The sequence below is a fragment of the Panthera onca genome, chromosome B1 (genome assembly GCF_046562875.1).
Source record: "Panthera onca isolate mPanOnc1 chromosome B1, mPanOnc1 haplotype 2, whole genome shotgun sequence".
Classification (NCBI taxonomy): Eukaryota; Metazoa; Chordata; class Mammalia; order Carnivora; family Felidae; genus Panthera; species Panthera onca.
In genome coordinates, this window is record NC_138342.1 from 5,339,460 (window position 1) to 5,356,712 (window position 17,253).

Consider the following 17,253-nt stretch of genomic DNA (forward strand, 5'->3'; position numbering starts at 1 on the left):
GTTCCCTTCACCGATTCTTCTTTGAATGTCTTCACTGAAATTTAGCATAAGTGGGTTCTGTGCTGAGTCCTACAAGTCCCTCCACCAAATGATCAAACCTGAGCATGGTTTGGGGGGCACCAAAGAGGAACCCTTCCTTTGCTGCCCCTCTGGCACCTGCCTCCCTTTGTGGTCACTGGCTGTGTCATTGTCCTTCTCAAGGACGAGACCAGGAAGTTTCTTAACAGTCTTGTCTTACTACCTAAGCATCTGTAGGGCCTGACATAGCGCCTGGCACACAGCAGGTAAAACACTATTAACTGGTAATAATTATGAATTCCTACCATATACCAGGGGATGCCATGAACACTCTTCTTGTATAATCTCTTTCGATCCTTCTAACAGTGCAATGATGATGTTCTATTATAACTACCATTATTTCAGATGAGGAAACTAAGGCACTGATCAGGAAAGTAACCGGACATGCTTTGTAGAGAGTGGGTCCTGGCCACTGGACAGTCGGACTCGTACTCATAACCAGTATGCTACAAGGAGAGCACACTCTTTTTTTGAAAGAAAAATAAACATATTCTCAGCACCTGGAATGGTGTACCTAGGTCATACCTGGTGTGTTCAATGAATAGAAATTAAATTGAATTGAAGTCGGTGTTAATTAAACCCAACGAATGTCCTGCTTTAAGGAGCTCACAGCCAAGCTGGAGTTTGTTCAGAATACGGTGATCACGACGGGGACATAAGTGATCCACAGCCTTTCGAAGGTTTAGAGAGCCTACCGATAATGGACAAACAGCTCATTTGGACCAATCCTCCCTCTGAGAATGAATGAAAAACAAAGCTGGACAAAAGGCTTATTAAATGATCACGAAAGTCCCAAGAGCCAACAAGACAGCGAGGAGAACACGAGCAGAGGTCGTGAAGAAGGCACGGTCAGAGAAGCGTGCCCAGCTCTGGGGCCGTGCTTAGCCATGGGGAGCGGGTCCATCCAGGGGAGACAGCTGAGCACCTGACAGGACTTCTGATGGCCACCAGCTCAAAAGGGAGCTCATGGCTCCCCAGGGGTGGGTCCTGGTAAGTCATTCCATGCTTAGCATCAGAACCCAAAAAGCTCCACCATGAATGCAATGGAAGGCAACAGGCTCTGACTGGTTTAAACAGCTGCAGCCCAGAGTCAGTTCATGGGGGTGGCCCAAGACATTTCAGGCCCTGACCTCAAATTAAGGTCACCTTGAACCCCAGAGGCCCAGTCATCTGGCAGAAGCAAAGGCAAATCCTCTTTGGAGGACATGACTGTATGCCTGAAAATACTTTTACAAATAAATGTACACATTTGGAATAAGGCATATAATAAAAAAACAAAGAGGCACACAAGGAGATCAGACAACATCACCAAAGACCCCACAGACAACAGACATCAAAAACAAGCCCTCAGGTACCCCCGGGGGCGTAATTATAGGACGCGGACTTTAAAGCACTGATGCTCGCTATAGCACGAAATTAAAAGCCACTCCTGCGCCTCGAAGCAAAGAGCTGGCCATGTGGCATCAGCACATCCTCCGGCGGGGCTGGGGCTCGAGGTCAGGCAGGTCCGCGTGGCTGAGCCCCGGTAAACTGCGGACCACGGCTCAGGCGGGCTTCCGTGGCCGGCCACACGCAGCGCGTGATGCCGCGAGGGTCAGTGCCGTCCACACTCGGTGGGAAAGGACACCTGAAAGGGTCGGGATGGGAGCCCTGGATTCTGCCCCACGCGCTGACTGTGCTCTGCATGCTTGTGCCGGAATAAACCGTAACCGTGGGCAGAACAGCTTTCCGTGGAGTCCTTCTCGAGGACTTGGGGACCCCCAAACTTGCATTTGGTTTCAGGCTTGAGGGTGTCTGGGGATTCCTCCCAAACGCTCCCTGGGCGCCTAGAATGATCACTGCTGCCTTCATTGAGGACAGTTTCATTTTTGCTTTTATTTTCTTCAGCCCTGACTCTTGGGGGGAGACTCGGAAGCTGAGAGAGGGCTCAGGCTGGGCAGGCTGCCGTCCCACCACACTCCTCAGCAGACCCAGCACGGGTGGGACAGTCCGGAGTGAGATCCAAATCAACAAGTAGGTCGACGCGGCACCCTGGAAGGGGACGGTGGCAGCCCAGCCGTGTGCCCATCACTACCAGGACGACTCTGGGCTCGTTCCAGCCGTCTCTCCACGAAGCACCGAGACGTGTTCTTCAGCGGCCACTGTCTCAGTCTCACCGAGAATGTGCCATTTGTTTAAAGGCCGAGCGATGGTGAGAATTTAGAAACATGCGCTTTTCTCCGCAGCCTGAGAACCCTCAGGTGGTCATCGAATTTATCGCACAGCCTCCGTGCCCGTGACATCATGATCGACGTCCTGCCCAGAGAGGGGAGATGACGACTCCCGGTGCCTGGGTCTGCGGAAGAGCCAGCCAGACCGCAAGGCGCATCATGTCCTGCATATGTTCTGTGCTCACACAGCCTCCCGGGCAGGCAGTAATGACGACCGCGGTCGCGATAATATGTTTTGAATGCTCACCACGGGCCTGACGAATGTGCGAGCTTGTTTAAGCCTCTGAATAGCTAGTCCTGTGGAGAAAGCTTATTATTCCCGTCGTAACAAAGGAGAGGAGATGCTGACCATCAAAACAGAGCCCGACCCAGACTTCTCGCCACCCCCGCCCGCACCATGCCAGTGCAGGCCCCCATGGTCTCCTGCCCGGACCGCCGCAATGCGTCCCCAGGTCCCCGCCTCCACCTCTGCCCCCCCACAGTGCCTTCCCTGCACAGAAGCCAGAGGGATCCTCGCAAAACATGAGCCAAGTCACTTCCCTACTCAAAACACGCCAGTGGCTTCCCGTGCTGTTCCGATGTCAGTGCAGATGTCTTCAGGTGGATCGCAGGGCCCTTGGGTGGAGGCTGTCCGACCTCGGCCCACGTCGCGCTCCCCTGCCCTCCCGCGGCGGCCGCATTGGCCCCCGTGCTGCTGCTGGATCCCTGAGCTTGTCGCTGGCCCCGGAGCTTTGCAAAGATGAGCACTTTATTTATTTGGTTTGCAGCTGACTAGGTTGCACAAAACAGGGCTCAGTAATACTGAACGAAAAGGAATGAACAAACTCCCCGAGTCAGCAAGGAAGCCAGATTCACACTCTGCAGCAAGAGCTGTGCTCCTCAGCCTGGGGCCTGAGATCCCCTGTTCAGTGTGCTCAGCAGTCGGGTAGCCAGGGAGGTATTTACTGAGCACCTACTGTGTGCTGGGCCCTAGGCCCCAGCCCTGCTCTCCTGCTGCCATAATGGTCGATAACGTTCTCCGTCTCCGTTCTGCAGACGAGGAGGTGAGCTCAGAGAGGTTAAGGCTCTTGCCCGAGGTCACCCAGCGAGGAATGGCTCTGCCAGCATTTAACCGGCTCATTCAGCTTCTCTCTACTCCACCTGAGGGCTTCAACCTCTCCTTCCGGAAATACCAGGAAAGCAATTCCCAATAACCAAAGGCAACGATTTCCACAATGAAGGAACATAAAAGAAACCAAAGTTATCTGGAACCAAAGGGTTCAACATGAGCTGATAAAAAGAGTCTGAGGGGGCACCCGGGTGGCTCAGTCAGTTAACCGTCCGGCTCTTGATTTCGGCTCAGGTCATGATGTCACAGTTCCGGAGACTGAGCCCCGCGTCGGGCTCTGTGCTGACAGCGCGGAGCCTGCTTGGGATTCTCAAGCTCTCTCTCTGCCCCTCCCCCACTCACTCTCGCTCGCGCTCTCTCGAGATAAATAAATAAGCATTAAAAACAATGGATCCGAGGAAACATGGCTGGACTAACTCTGGGAGACAAGCTGGCACAGGACTTTGGTTACGTCCTTTACAAGCAGCTACGCACATGCACGGAGTCACGAGGGCCTTCTTGTGCCGTGCGCCTCCAAGGACCGCCTCAGAGGCACAGAGTCCGGCAGGTGTCACCCCTGGTTCGCACCGGACAGCCTCTCCCTGATGCTAGAATAAAGGGGGTCTTTAATCTCAGCCCGAGCTCTCACAGGCCCGGCAACCAGACCCAAGCGCAGGAAAACCAAATGCATAACATCGTAAGGACGCCACTGGAGGGATGGGGCTGTGGTCACTTCGGTGTCACCCCAGACCTTTATTGAAGCGAATGTAATTCCTGGCGGCCACGGAGACTGGCCAGGCACTTCCGTACGTGCTGCCCGTTCCTCCGGCAGCAACTACCGGCGGGCGTTTCGTCCTTGCTTTATGGAGAAGGAAAGTGGGTTCGGTTGAAAGATCTTCGCCTCCAATCCCAGCTCAAGAGAGGGAGTGTCAGCCTGCCGGAGGGGGGGTCGGGGGCCGTGGGGCGGGGCATTCAGAGCAGCTGCCCCACGAGTGTCAGCTCACTGGACCACCCCACCCCCTCCAAGACAGCGGTTCTCAAACTCTGCCGCATCGGAGTGTCGTTGGGATGGAGGAAACCGAGGCACAAGTCAGACAAGCTGTTCCTGATCACGTAACTGGCGAAGAGCCTGGCTGGGATTAGAACCCAGGCCGTCTGGCTCCACAGCCAGGATGTCACTACTACACGGCCCCCACACTGAGCAACACGCTTCGTGGCAAGAACATCAGCACCGAAGGTAGAAGGACTTCTTTTAAATCCCGTCTTCACTACTCGTTGACTCTAGAACTTGAGCAGGACGGTGGGGCCAGCACAGGGAGGCTGTGTAACCAACGCAAGTCACACAGCATTGTTAGCATCCAGGGTGGGCCTGGGACTCAGCTTTCTCACTCCCCGCGCAGGGATCTGAGTCCTGACAAGGTTGTTCGTTTCCTGCCTGGGGGGTCTGGGACTTTGACTAATTGAATCCCACCCTGCACATTTCTCGAGAAAACCCTTCCCAGCTCCACATCTGCATAGGAAGGAAAATGCAGTTTTCACCACACAGGTTTCTCATTTGGATTAAGTGATCAAATACTCAGAAAGCACTGAAGACAGTAGCTTGCCTGGAACAAAGATCGGCTTCTGTATCAGTTTCCTGTGGCTGCCATAGCAAAATCCCATAAACCATGTGACTTTAAACAACAGAAATGGATTCTGTCATGGCTGTGAAGGCAGAAGGCAGAGACCAAGGTGTCGGGCAGCACTCCCTCCAAAGGCTCTACCGGAGGGTCCTTGCCACCTCCTCCAGCTCTGGTGGCCCCCGGTGCTCCAGGCGTGTGGCTGCCTCGCTCAGGATCTGACATCATCTTCATGTGGCCTTCTCCCTTCTTATGAGGACGCCAGTCATTGGATCCAGGGCCCCTCTCAGTCACTATGGTCTCATCTCAACCAATTACATCTTCGAAGACCCTATTTCCAAACAAGGTCACATTCGGAGATTCCAGGGGAACTTGAAATTTGGGGGGGATGCCGTTATGAATAGGATTGTGTCCCCCAAATTCAAATACAGAAGCCCTAACCCCAATGTGACTGCACCTGGAGATGGCCCTCAAGGAGATACCGCAGGTTAAGTGGGGTTATTAGAGATGCCCTCAGCTCACAGGGCTGATGTCCTAACACGAGGAAGACACCAGAGTACTCTTTCTCGCCACGAGCACAGAGGAAAGGCCAAGTGAGGACACAGCGAGAAGGCGGCCATCTGCAAACCAGGAAGAGGGTCCTCAACAGAACCCAACCACGCCCCCACCTTGATCTTGGACTTCTGGCCCCCAGAACGGTACATACGATGATATATACATCCTCTGTTTAAGCTCCCCTGTCTGGGGCACTTTGTTACGGCAGCTGAACTGACTCATACAGACCCTATTCACCCAGTATAGCTGCCACGACGGTGAGGGTTTGCACTTCCCGCCTTCACACGTTTTTCTGGGCCTGGGATGTCCCCCCAACTCCTCGTCCACAGGGCCTGTCTCCTCCCTTAAGGTTTGGCTCAGGCATCACTTCCTACAGACAGTTGTCTTCGACCTGGCCTGAACCCCAGGGCATCCCTCATGCCCCCTCCCTGTACCCGAAAGCGGGATGTTACAAGGGGAGCCAGCCCCGAGGGGGTGTGTCCCAGATGCCCGCGGCTGCCTCAGGGCCCCCCCCCAACCCCCTGCGTATTCGGTGTTCACGCCACTCCCAAGAAGAAGGGCTGTCATTGTCCCCATAGCCCAGGTGGGGAAACAGGGAACCAGAGAGGCCCAGGGAAGTCTGGAGGCCACACAGTGAGGAAGGGGAAGAGCCAGGATGCCGACCCAGGCACTTTGGGTCTGGCGTCGACCCTTCACGCGCTACCCATCACGATGGCACTTGTCAACTTCCTTTGCGATGACACGTCTGCATTTCTGCCTTTCCAGCAGCTCAGGGTGTGTACCCGAGGCAGGCGCTCTGTGTCTCAGTGATCACCATATCCCCTGGAGCCCCTGTCACTCTGGAGGGCGCGTGCGCACGCCTGTTCTCCCAAAGCCAGCCTTCCAGGCAAGCGGGGATCCCCCTGCCCCGCTCCTCCGGAACTGCATGAGGTTGTCCAGTGAGAAAGGGGGGGGGGGTGGTGCCGGCACTCCAAGCCAGGCCTCGTGCTCCCTCCTCGTCACGGCTCTACCTTGACGACGCCCACAAAAGCCAGCCTACTTTCCATCCTGGGTGAACTCACTTCCAAAGGCCGTTGCCTCTAGGGACACTTGGAGGAAAGAGCCCTGAGCTCCGCAGAAAACAGAAGGTTTTCTGGTATATGAGGTGGGCAGGGACCCATGGCGGGCGTGTGCTCAGCCAGAGGGCCGGGGCTGGACCCAAACCTGCATCTCTGGGGCCCCGGGCTGGAGGATGTGAGATTCCCACGCACACGCAGATCCTGAGGGTTCTCTGAAGGTCCCTCCGTGATGCCACATACCTGGCAGAGCACAGCCATGGCCTCGGTGGTCCTGACGTCCTCCTGTTCCTCCAGGTAACTCTGGGTCAACCTCTGTCTCTCCAGGACTTCGTGAAAAGCCTGTGAGTAAAACAGGGGCTGAATCAATCCCATGAGACAATGCTGATTTTTTTTTTTCTAGAAAAAAGGACCCCTGCCTCTCAGATCTGAAGGATGTCCATCCCTGATTTATATACAAGGAGGGGCACCTGGGGGGCTCAGTCAGTTAAGCGTCTGACTTCGGCTCAGGTCATGATCTCAAGATCCGTGAGTTCGAGCCCCACATCGGGCTCTCTGTTGTCGGCACGGAGCCTGCTTGGGATTCTCTCTCTCCCTCTCTCTCTTCCCCTCCCCTGCCCCACCCCAAATAAATAAACAAACTTCAAAAAATGTATATACGTGAAACCAGAGGCACAGGGATAGTACGTGGCTGCAGTTTGCAAATTTGGTCGCCTGGCCACAAGCCACCCAGACATCATTCTGTGACTAAACTGCTGGGGACCACCACCCAGGCTCTGGGAGACCACCCAGTGGAGCCCACCGCCTGGCAGGGCCAGTCCAGACAGGCCATGAGAGGTCAGTGTGGTCAGTGACCAGCCAGGTCCACCCTGACCACGTGGCTGGGCCCCGCCCTGAGGAGCCCAGAGAAGGGCAGGGAGCAGACACAGGGGTGCATCAGGGGGTCCCAGACACGATCAGGGAGGCATGGCAGGTCATAGCGACAGAGGGGAAGATTCCTCTCAGGGAGGGTCCACAGGGGAAAACTCCTCGTGTACGCTGAGTCTTTAAGGACAAGGAAGTTTCCCTGGAAGACGGGGAACCCACGCTACTGGGGTTCTAGGAGCCGCTGCAGCTGGGACCAGGCGGTACGAATCCGTCCGGCCCTGGTGGGGGCGCGGAGCGGGAGCTGGGCTGAGAGGGAGGGGCAGGGACCAGAAAAAAAAAGGACACTGGGTCTGGGTGAGAGTTGCATTCATTCATTCATCCGTTCATTCACTCCTTTATTCACGTATTTATCCTTTTTCTCATTCACTTGTGTATTCATCTATCCTTTTACACACTCGTCCAACCTGTTCTTCCCACACCCATGTCTCCTGAGCACCAACGTGTGCCTGGCCTGGGCTGAGGTCCTGGGCAGCCTGTGCCATGCGATGTTGGCGGAGGGGCCAGTACAATCATAGCCTCTCTCACTCTTTTAAAATTTTTTTAATGTTGATATATTTTTGAGACAGAGCATGAACGGGGGAGGGTCAGAGAGAGAGGCAGACACAGAATCCGAAGCAGGCTCCAGGCTCCGAGCTGTCGGCACAGAGCCCGACGCAGGGCTCGAACCCACACACCGTGAGATCATGACCTGAGCCGAAGTCGGACGCTTAACCGACTGAGCCACCCAGGCACCACAGCCTCTCTCACTCTTAGTTCTGATACATCTTCCCGAGGACAGAAACAGCTCCTGCCCCACTTTACTGCCTGGAAGGGACCTGGGAGGAGGCTCCTTGAGGAAGGGGGCAGCTGGACCTTAAAGGGACCTCAGGGCCTCTCCTCTGTTCTCGAGGGTCTCCTCTCCCGGCTCCTCACTGGGGAGCTGCCGCTGCCCTCAAGGTGCCCCTGGGGGGGGGGCGGTGCATGCCTGTGACCATGTGGGTCACCGTCCCTCGATCCCCCTGGCAACACCGAGATGAGGTCCACCACAGGCCAATGCAGAGCAGAAGGGACCAGACAAGCAGTCTCGCTGGACCCTGACAACCCACGAGGTAGGTGCCATTACTCCCAGTGTGCAGATGAGGAAGCTGAGGGCTGGGGGGTGAGCGATGCGTCCAAGGTCACTTGGCCCCCTAGCAGCAGAGTCGGTGTTCCAACCCATTTCCAGGCAGCCCCCGTGCCCAACGGCCTGACCACCGTGCAGGAAGGACAAGCAGACCCCGGCCCCGCCCATTAGCGGGGAAACACAGGGGCAAAGGCAGGGTCTTCTTCCCTCTGAGAACCTGAGCCGGGGTTGTTTCAGCCTATGCCAGGGACAGCTCACTTCCTTGCCCTCAAGGACAGTGACCTCTTGTCTCTTGTCGGCGAGTCTCCTCGTCCCCTTCCTCGTCAGGACAAGGGCATTTTCTAGCGTGGCCACCTCCCTGGTCCTGCCGACTCAGCCTCACAGGCACGGTCCCCGGGGCCCCTGGACGTGCTAAGGTCACCGGGCTGACACGTGGAGGCGAGAAGCTGACCTCGTGCCTGGCAGATGTCAAAGCGTCTGGCTTTCCTGGCTTGGTCATGAGGACCAAGCCCCAGCACTCAACCTGCGTGGCCGTTCCCGGGACGGCCGTGCCCGTGGACATGGTGGGGAGTCAGGAGCAGGTTTACCTGGAGGAACTCGGCCGGGTCGGAGGTCAGCTGTGCCTCGGCCAGGAAGCCCCTCTGCTCCTCTTCTTGAGCCAGCTTCAGCTTTGCCGTCCCCTCTGCCTGGTGGACCAGCGACGCTTTAATCAGGTCTTTGCCTCGCTGCACAAACTCTGAAATGGAAATAAGCCACGGGACATGGCAGGTGACTCTCCCGGCAAGACCTTCCTATCTCCTGCCGGCACCAAGGACGAGCCACACGGTTTGATCTTTCAGGCACGTGTGCTTCCAAAAGGCCAATGTTAGGAGCTCCTGGTTCCACATTATTTGAGGGACCCTCACTTCCCCTCGGGCCCAGTGCTCAGGACACCACACGAGGCTTCACTTAGCTGTCATGCAGGGCAGCCGGCCAACCTGACGAAGAAGAGGCATTTTCCTGGGGCAAAATGAGGGAGGTGGGGGTGACGCAGGGAGGGACAGGTGGTAGGGCAGGATAGAAGAGACGGGGTCTGCTGGGAGACAGTGACATCTCAGACTGTAGTTGAGTCATAAACCAGGAGGATGAGCCCAAGGGCAGGGCCTCTGCTTGATGGGGGAGATTACAGGAGGGAGAGAGGCCGGGGTCTAAAACCACCCTCCACCCCGCCCCCGGTCACTCAGCCAGGCAGTGTGGCACAGCCCCGGGCTCTGGGGCCATCCCAGGAGCAGGACCCAGCCCTGCTCCCAGTCTGCTCCTGGTCCTGAGAGGTTGAGACAAGGGTTAGGGAGAATCAGTGCCATGTGGATGAGGGACGGGGTGGTGGGGTGGGAAGGATGAGGCATGACAGGCAGTGTGGGACCCCAGAGAAGGATCCCGGGAGAGGAGACAGAGAAGGCAGCCAGATCCTTCTCCCCAAATGGGGGCAATGTTGAGTGTTGAGGCTGGAAAAGTCCATGGGGGCCAGGCTACCAGGGGTCTGCAGTCCTTGGAGATGTTTGCTTCAGCATTTCACACACACACACACACACACACACACACACACACACACACACACCTTCCACACTTGAGACACAAGCACACTTCCTTGGGTTTTGTCTGAGAATCTCCCCCTGACTATCTCTTTGCCTCCCCTGTCTTGTCCAAGTTCAACAGAGCCTGATCACTGGGGGCTGTGTGTCCTGTCCCTGCCACTCTCTGCTGCTGGGGCCTCTTTCCGCTGGTAAAGCCCAGGCCATTGTGTGTGATGACCCCCAAGGCCAGATGTGCTCATTCTACACAGTCCAGAGCTCCAGCCAGCCAATGGAAGGCTTCCACGTGGTCACAGAAGCCACGACACCGAGTGACACAAAGACCTCGTGGAACGGCCTGGTTGGAGTCCTGAGGTCCCAGCACTGAGTGCCTGCCCTCTGGCCCCCTCTCCCCAGGGCAGCGGGCAGGCTTGGTGGAGGGGACATGAACCACTGCAGACAGAGGACCAGGTCCCTGGCTGCGATGAAACCCAATGCTATGGACGGAACTGCGTCCCCCCAAATTGATACACTAAAGCCCTGCCCGCCACGTGACTGCATTTGGAGATGGGGCCTAGACAGAGGCACTTAAGTTGAAACGAGTTCATGAGGCTGGGGTCTTAATCCCATAGGGCCAGGGCCTTAATGAGAAGAGGAACAGGTGCAGGAAAGCTCATTCTCTGCCATGTGGGGACCCGGGGAGAAGGTGGACATCTGCGAGCAGGGCACGGTCTCTCAGGAGCGGCTGGAGCTCTGATCTTGGACCTCAGGGTCCCCACAACTGGGAGGGAAGGAATGTCTGCCGTGTGAGTCCTCTGGTCTGTGCCATCTTGTTACGGTGGCCCGAGGTGACCAAGATACCTGGACACCCCCTGGTCCGACAGTGTCCACACCCGTGTGGCTGTTGGAATCCGCTGGGGAAACTGTTAAGCACACGGGCCCCGTGTCCGGCAGACACCCTGAGGGCAGAGAGGCCCCAGCCTCTGCCCGGCCACTATCACGGCCCCAGGCAAAGGCCATCACAGAGCCGCCCGTGAGCTCTTCTGCCAAGGGCCCGGGAAAGCGGGTGCGGGCAGCGTGTGCCCCACAGGTAAAAGACGTGGCTTCCTTTTTTCTACTGATGTGACCTGGACTGGGTCTCCGATGCCCTCAGTGCCTTGAACCTTAACCTGCGCACCTCCAAGGGCCCACCTTAGCCACATCAGGTTCCCTCTCCTGCCCCACACGCTCAGCCACTGCCCGCTCGCACCTGCCCTGCTAAGCAGGGCCCTGTGCCTTGCGTAGGGCTGCAGGCTGCAGCTGAGTGGCATGTGTCCTTTCTGGGCATTTCCACCCCCCTCTGCGCTCTGCATAGTCCAGGCGCTTCTCCTGCAGGACCCTGGGGCCTCCGTCAGCCCGGATCACTGGGGAGTAGACGCAGCGGGCAATCCCCGACCCCAGGGGCGGCCTGTATGGAATGCTACCTTATGGGGAAGGCAAGCAAGCCTCAGAGAAGTTACGAGATGTGGTTCCAGGGGCAGAAAGGCCATCGCAGGCTGTGCTGGTCTCCCGGGCGCTGCTCCACGTCTCCTGACACTCCCAGGCCCGGGCCACCCCGCACCACCCCCTCCCAGGCGCGGGAGGGCTGCGCCCCGGACCAGGCCACCGCTCACTCACCCCTGCCGAAGCGCTCCGCCTCTCCCCAGAAGGCCTTGTGCTGCTGTGCGAGCAGCTCCTCCTTCTGTCGCCCGGACAGCCTCCCCTCGACGGTCAGCAGCTCCAGGCTGCGGGACAGGGCAGCCAGTCGGCATCTGGTCTCCTCCTGGATTTGCAGCTTCAGGGACTCGATCGTCTTTGCCATGTGCACCCGCCCCATTGTTCTCTCCAGGGCGTCCTGGGAAGGGAAACGCCCTGGGTCAGCGCCTTGTGGCACAGGTCTGCTGATGGCCACGGGCTGCGTCCACCCTGGTGCCCATACCTCCCTGGGAGCGGAGGCCGGACCACCGGGCTGTCCTTCTGAGCCTCCCGTGTCTGCCCCTTGGATGCGGACAAAATCACCCCTTATGGGGGTGTGGAGAGGCCGACACGGGGTGGTATATACAGAAAGCACTTAGTACACAGAGAGCCCTCCTCCGGGGCTGCTCTTCCGGGAAGGGATTCAATCCGTGCCCATGGCCCAAGAGGAACATCCACCTTCCTTACGTCCCCCCACCCCTCCCCAGTCAGCTGGGCCTCTGGCCTCCGCAGCCCTAGAAAAATAAGGCGAAGGAATAATAAAGGTTACAGGAATCCTCGGCTTCTGAGCCTCAGAGAGCCTGAGACGCGGGGATTGAAGAGTCCTTGGAAGGTAAGACTGACTTTATGAGCGGCTCCCTCGAGGTCAGACTTTAGAATGGGCCCGGCCCCGCCCTACCGCAATGTCATCACTTAGGACAGGACTCGTGGAAAAGACACTTCCCCAGGGCAGGAAGTGACCAGAGCCAGGCGGAAACTGTGGATCCGGAAGCTTCAGAGGGTAGCTGCTCACCTGACGGAATGAGTGTGAGGCCCATGGAACCAGGGGGGAGGTGCTGCTGTGCCTAGGAGGCCCCAGATCCCGGGGGAAGGACGCCTTTCCCACCCGGGCGGGGCCCCGGCAGAGCCCCGAGTCAGCGTCTGCTCCCTTCTCCTCCTCCACGCCTGCAATCCTGCCTCCTCAGACCCCCTCTCCATCTCCTTCCCGCTGGCTCCAGTCACAGCCAGTTCAGGCCCCGGTCACTCGTGTCCTGCTGTCCTAGCCTCCAGCCGTCCCCCTGTGCTCTGCACCTGTGTGGCAGACAGGGTCTTTCTGAGATGCACACACAGAGATGTCCTCTGGCCTGAACCCTCCAGTCACTGCCTTCAAACCAAGTCTGATCCCAGGGCATGGTGCCCCTGGTCCCCAAGGACCAGGCCTGGCTTCTGTCTCGAGCCTCGTCCACACACCTCCCTGCACCGGGCTGCCCTGCGTGCCTGGCTCTCAGCTCTGCCGGGCCTTTGCACACTCCGTACCCCCTCTCCTCTGCCTGCTAGTCCTACTCACCCTTACTGGCTGGGCTGTGTGGTGCCCTCCCTGATCTTCCCCACCCCCACCGGGCCCCTCCTCCGTGCTTCTGTCTTTAAGGAGCTAATCACAAGGGACAGTCCCAGGCCGGACTGAGAGCCCTTGAAGACCGGGTCTGTGTTCTGGCAACGTGAGAACAGGGCAAGGATAAGGATCCCCCAGTTACAGACAAGAATGCTGAGGTTTATTCCGGAAGGCCACGTAACTAGCCCAAGAACAGTGGCTTTGAACCTTCCTCTCCTCCTAGTATAGAGGCACCAGCCAGCAGCCGGCAGGCCCATGACCACTAGGGGGCGCAAGAGGATAAGTCCTGGGCGGCCGTGTGCCTGGCGGGAGGGCTCTGTTCTGCAAGGACCCAGACAGGGCGACACTAGGAAGCAGTGCCCCCAGCCACCGCAGCTGCCACCTCTGAGGTAGCAAGGTGAGCCCTTGCCGCTCAATAGTGACAGCACAACCTCCGGATGTATATTCAAAGAAAGACAGCAGTGGAAAGAGGCGAGCACGGGCAGAGGGGCGTCAGATGGGAGGCGAGCGGTCCCCTTTGCTCCGAGAGTGTAGCAGGGAACTCGACAGGTGCCTCGGCTAGAACTTGACTCAGCCTCTCAGAGCAGCAGACTATGGGCACAGGGTCCTCCTGGGACACGAAACTTATGGAGCTGCTGTGAGGATTAAGTAAAACATGTAAAGTATTTAAAATAGCAGCCAGAACATAGTAAGTGCTCATGAATGCAAGCTGCCGGCATAATTATCTACAAGCCCCCACATTGCTCTTGGCACGGCTTATTTATAAATTTTTTTAATGTTTATTTATTTTTGAGAGAGCGAGGGAGGGGCAGAGAGAGAGGGAGACACAGACTCTGAAGCAGGCTCCAGGCTCTGAGCTGTCAGCACAGAGCCCGACGCGGGGCTCGAACCCACAAACCTCAGGATCGTGACCTGAGCCGAAGTCGGACACTTCATCGACTGAGCCATCCAGGTGCCCCGATCTCAGCACAGCTTTTTTGGTCAAACATCCCAGGAGATTGATTCTGGTGACCTCTGGGGTCCTTCCCAGGACCCTACCAGTCTGACACTCATGATGCCATGTGAACATTATAGATCCAGCGGCCCAGGCCAAAATGCTCAGACACCGACCCAAGAACTTATATCCTTAGGGAGTTTATCAGCAACATAAAGAAGCTACTATTTGGGGGATTTTTGCTGTTGTTGTTGTTCTGTTTTTTGATACCTGTGATGCAGGCAGAGCCTCGCTCTCCTGTAGAAACATTTTATAGGCCTTTGCCTGCGGGCATGTGGCCCGCAGGGGTCTAATTGCTAACACACACTGAGCATTTCCTGTGTGCTAGGATCTGTTCTAAAGGCCTTACGTATTATCCACTCTCTAACATTCTCAGAGCAGGTGCTATTCTGACTCCCCACTTTACAGAGGAGGAAACTGAGTCACAGAGAGGTTAAGTAACCTGCCCCAGGTCATACATACAGCTAACAAGCAGCAAGGCTGTGGTGTGAGCTCAGGTCTCCAGCTCCAGTCTGTAACACTGTTTCTGTAAGAGAAGGAGGCCCGCAAGGAGGTGCCCATCAAATGTTGGCTAAGAGAAGGACACATTGATAGCCTGGATAGTGCCTTCCCTTCTTCCTATTTGGAAGTTACTGGCTAATACTTGGGCCGGAGTCAGCTAAGGATACATTTTTTTTTCTGCCGTCAATATCCTGTTGGCAGAATGATAACTGAACAAAAAGAAAAAAAAGAAGGAAAAAAAGTCTTTCTCTTTTGATCAGCATTAGTATCAGCAGCCTTATCAAATTAAAATCTAATTCACAAGGGTTTGGACGGCAAAGCTGGAAGCTTGTTGCCCAGGCTTAGCGATGTCAACCGACAGCACGCGGATCCTAGGCGGGTCGCTGAGCTGGCTCCCGCTCTGCTCGTCCCGAGTATCTGCCGGGCCTACCTTCCAGCAGCACCGAGGAGGGAAAGGAGATCGTATGTGGACATGATGCTATGTTCTCAGACAGCTGCTGCACCGCGGGCGTTTGTGAAAATGCACATCCTGATTCGGGTGGGGAGGTGCTGCATTTCTAACAGGCTCTTGGGGGCTACGGATGCCACTGGTCTGTGGGCCACACTCTGAAGCCGAGTGGTTGTGGGAAAGGCGCAGGGCCTGCTCCGTAGGTCTAAGCTGCTGGGTCTCTGAGCCAAGGACTGGGTGGCTGCTACAGGATTCTGAGCTGGGTGTGACCTGGGTGGGTGCATGGGCATGAGTTTCCGAGGTCAGAGGAAGGGGGAAATGGGTACATAGTGTGCAGGGCAAGGCCAAAACCACCACTGGGAAACCCCACAGTGACTAGGGTGTTACGGGTCACAGAGCACTTCCTGGGGCCCTGTGTGCAGAAACTCCTAGGACTACTCTTTCATAAATAGAGTAATTGAAGTTCAGGAGGGTCAAGTAATTGGTTCAATACCACACAGCTTCAAGTGGCTGCACACTAGGTTCAAAGTCAGATACCAGTGGGTTATATCTCCAACTATGTATCAGAATTGTTCAGGGAGTCTTAAAACCAGCCAATACCAGGGTCTTCACTTTAGACCAATCAGGTTGGATCTCTGGGCATGAGGTCCAGACATGGGCATTCTCTGAAAGTTCTTCAGGTGATTCAGAGCCATCAGGAAAGCAAATGAAGTTCTGTCCACACAAGTGGGAGTCAACAATGACTACCCACTATGCTCCCCTGAAGCTCTAAACACTCCAGACTGATTAGGTCAGAATCTCTGGGATGGGGACCCATCTGGGACCCAAGCATCAGTCCTTTCTAAAGCTCCCCAGATAACTTCAGTGTGCAGCCAGGATTGAGAACCAGTGCTCTATTCGGCAGTAACACAAAGATGGTCAGCATCTCCACTTGAGGAATGGGTGAGTGGATATATGGATGGATGGATGGATGGACGGATGGATGGATGGACAGACAAATGGGATAGATGGATAGACAGATGGATGGATGGACAGATGGATGGATGGATGGATGGATGGATGGATGGATAGATGGACGGACGGACAGACAAATGGGATAGATGGATAGATGGATGGACAGACGGACAGATGGATGGATGGATGGACAGACGGACAGATGGATGGATGGATGGATGGACGGATGGACAGATGGACGGATGGATAGACAGACGGATGGATGGATGGACAAATGGGATAGATGGATAGATGGATGGATGGATGGATGGATGAATGGATGGATGGATGGAAGGAAGGAAGGATGGATGGATGGATGGATGGATGGATGGATGGATGGATTCACTGCTTTTCTCTGGGCTCTATATCCCCATCTACAACTTAAAGCTCTTTAACTTGATCTCTACGGGGCATCAAACTTCTGGATTCTCCTTCTCTAGAGTGAGTATCTTCATGTTCCCTCCCCGGCCCCTCCAGCATACCAGAGCCTGCAAATCCTGAGAGTCATGCAATAACCCTTCGGCTGCAATCATTCTTTCCGTGAGAGTCACCATGAGCTGTCGGGCTTTGGAGCTGGAACACTTAAATTGGTCCATAAGAAAGTGCTGGATATTTTCCATCTGTTTCCAGAAAGCTTCCATCTGTGAAATGAGAATGAGAAGCAAGAAGGTGGGTGTAGAAAACTTATTTAAGAAAGCTATAAAGCTAGATGGCTCCTGCTTGAGAATTACAATTCATTCCTTATCACAAACTGAGATTCTAAACAATTCTGCAATTCCGAGCGAGCTTATCTTGGCAATAATCGAGTTCTATAGAGAGGTTCCTCCTCGGAGTATTGTAGGTGCCCGTCAGTTTCGAGGTGGCTTTTCAGCAAACACCAGTGCTCTGCTGATAAGGAAGGCAGGCACAACGAGATCACCCGGCGTAAACAGCTTAAAGACTCTTAAACAGGCCATGATTGCTGCCTGGGGAGTGCGTGAAATTCGACAGTGTGCTCCTGGAAGCTTCCAGATCTCTGAAAAGGATTAAATGTGTTCTGGAAATAAAAG

General features: G+C 55.9%; 1 protein-coding gene across 4 annotated transcripts in view; it reads right to left on the reverse strand.

Annotated features, from left to right (window-relative positions):
- EVC (EvC ciliary complex subunit 1) overlaps positions 1–17,253 on the reverse strand; it is a 74,424-nt gene that overhangs the window by 29,020 nt on the left and 28,151 nt on the right. For all 4 annotated transcript variants that reach the window (XM_078446270.2, XM_078446269.2, XM_078446268.2 and 1 more), the window contains 4 exons: positions 16,687–16,845; positions 11,840–12,056; positions 9,221–9,369; positions 6,848–6,946 (listed from right to left, as the gene is read on the reverse strand). In XM_078446270.2, the coding sequence (XP_078302396.2) occupies positions 6,848–6,946; positions 9,221–9,369; positions 11,840–12,056; positions 16,687–16,845 (624 nt within the window). The remainder of the gene's footprint in view (positions 1–6,847; positions 6,947–9,220; positions 9,370–11,839; positions 12,057–16,686; positions 16,846–17,253) is intronic.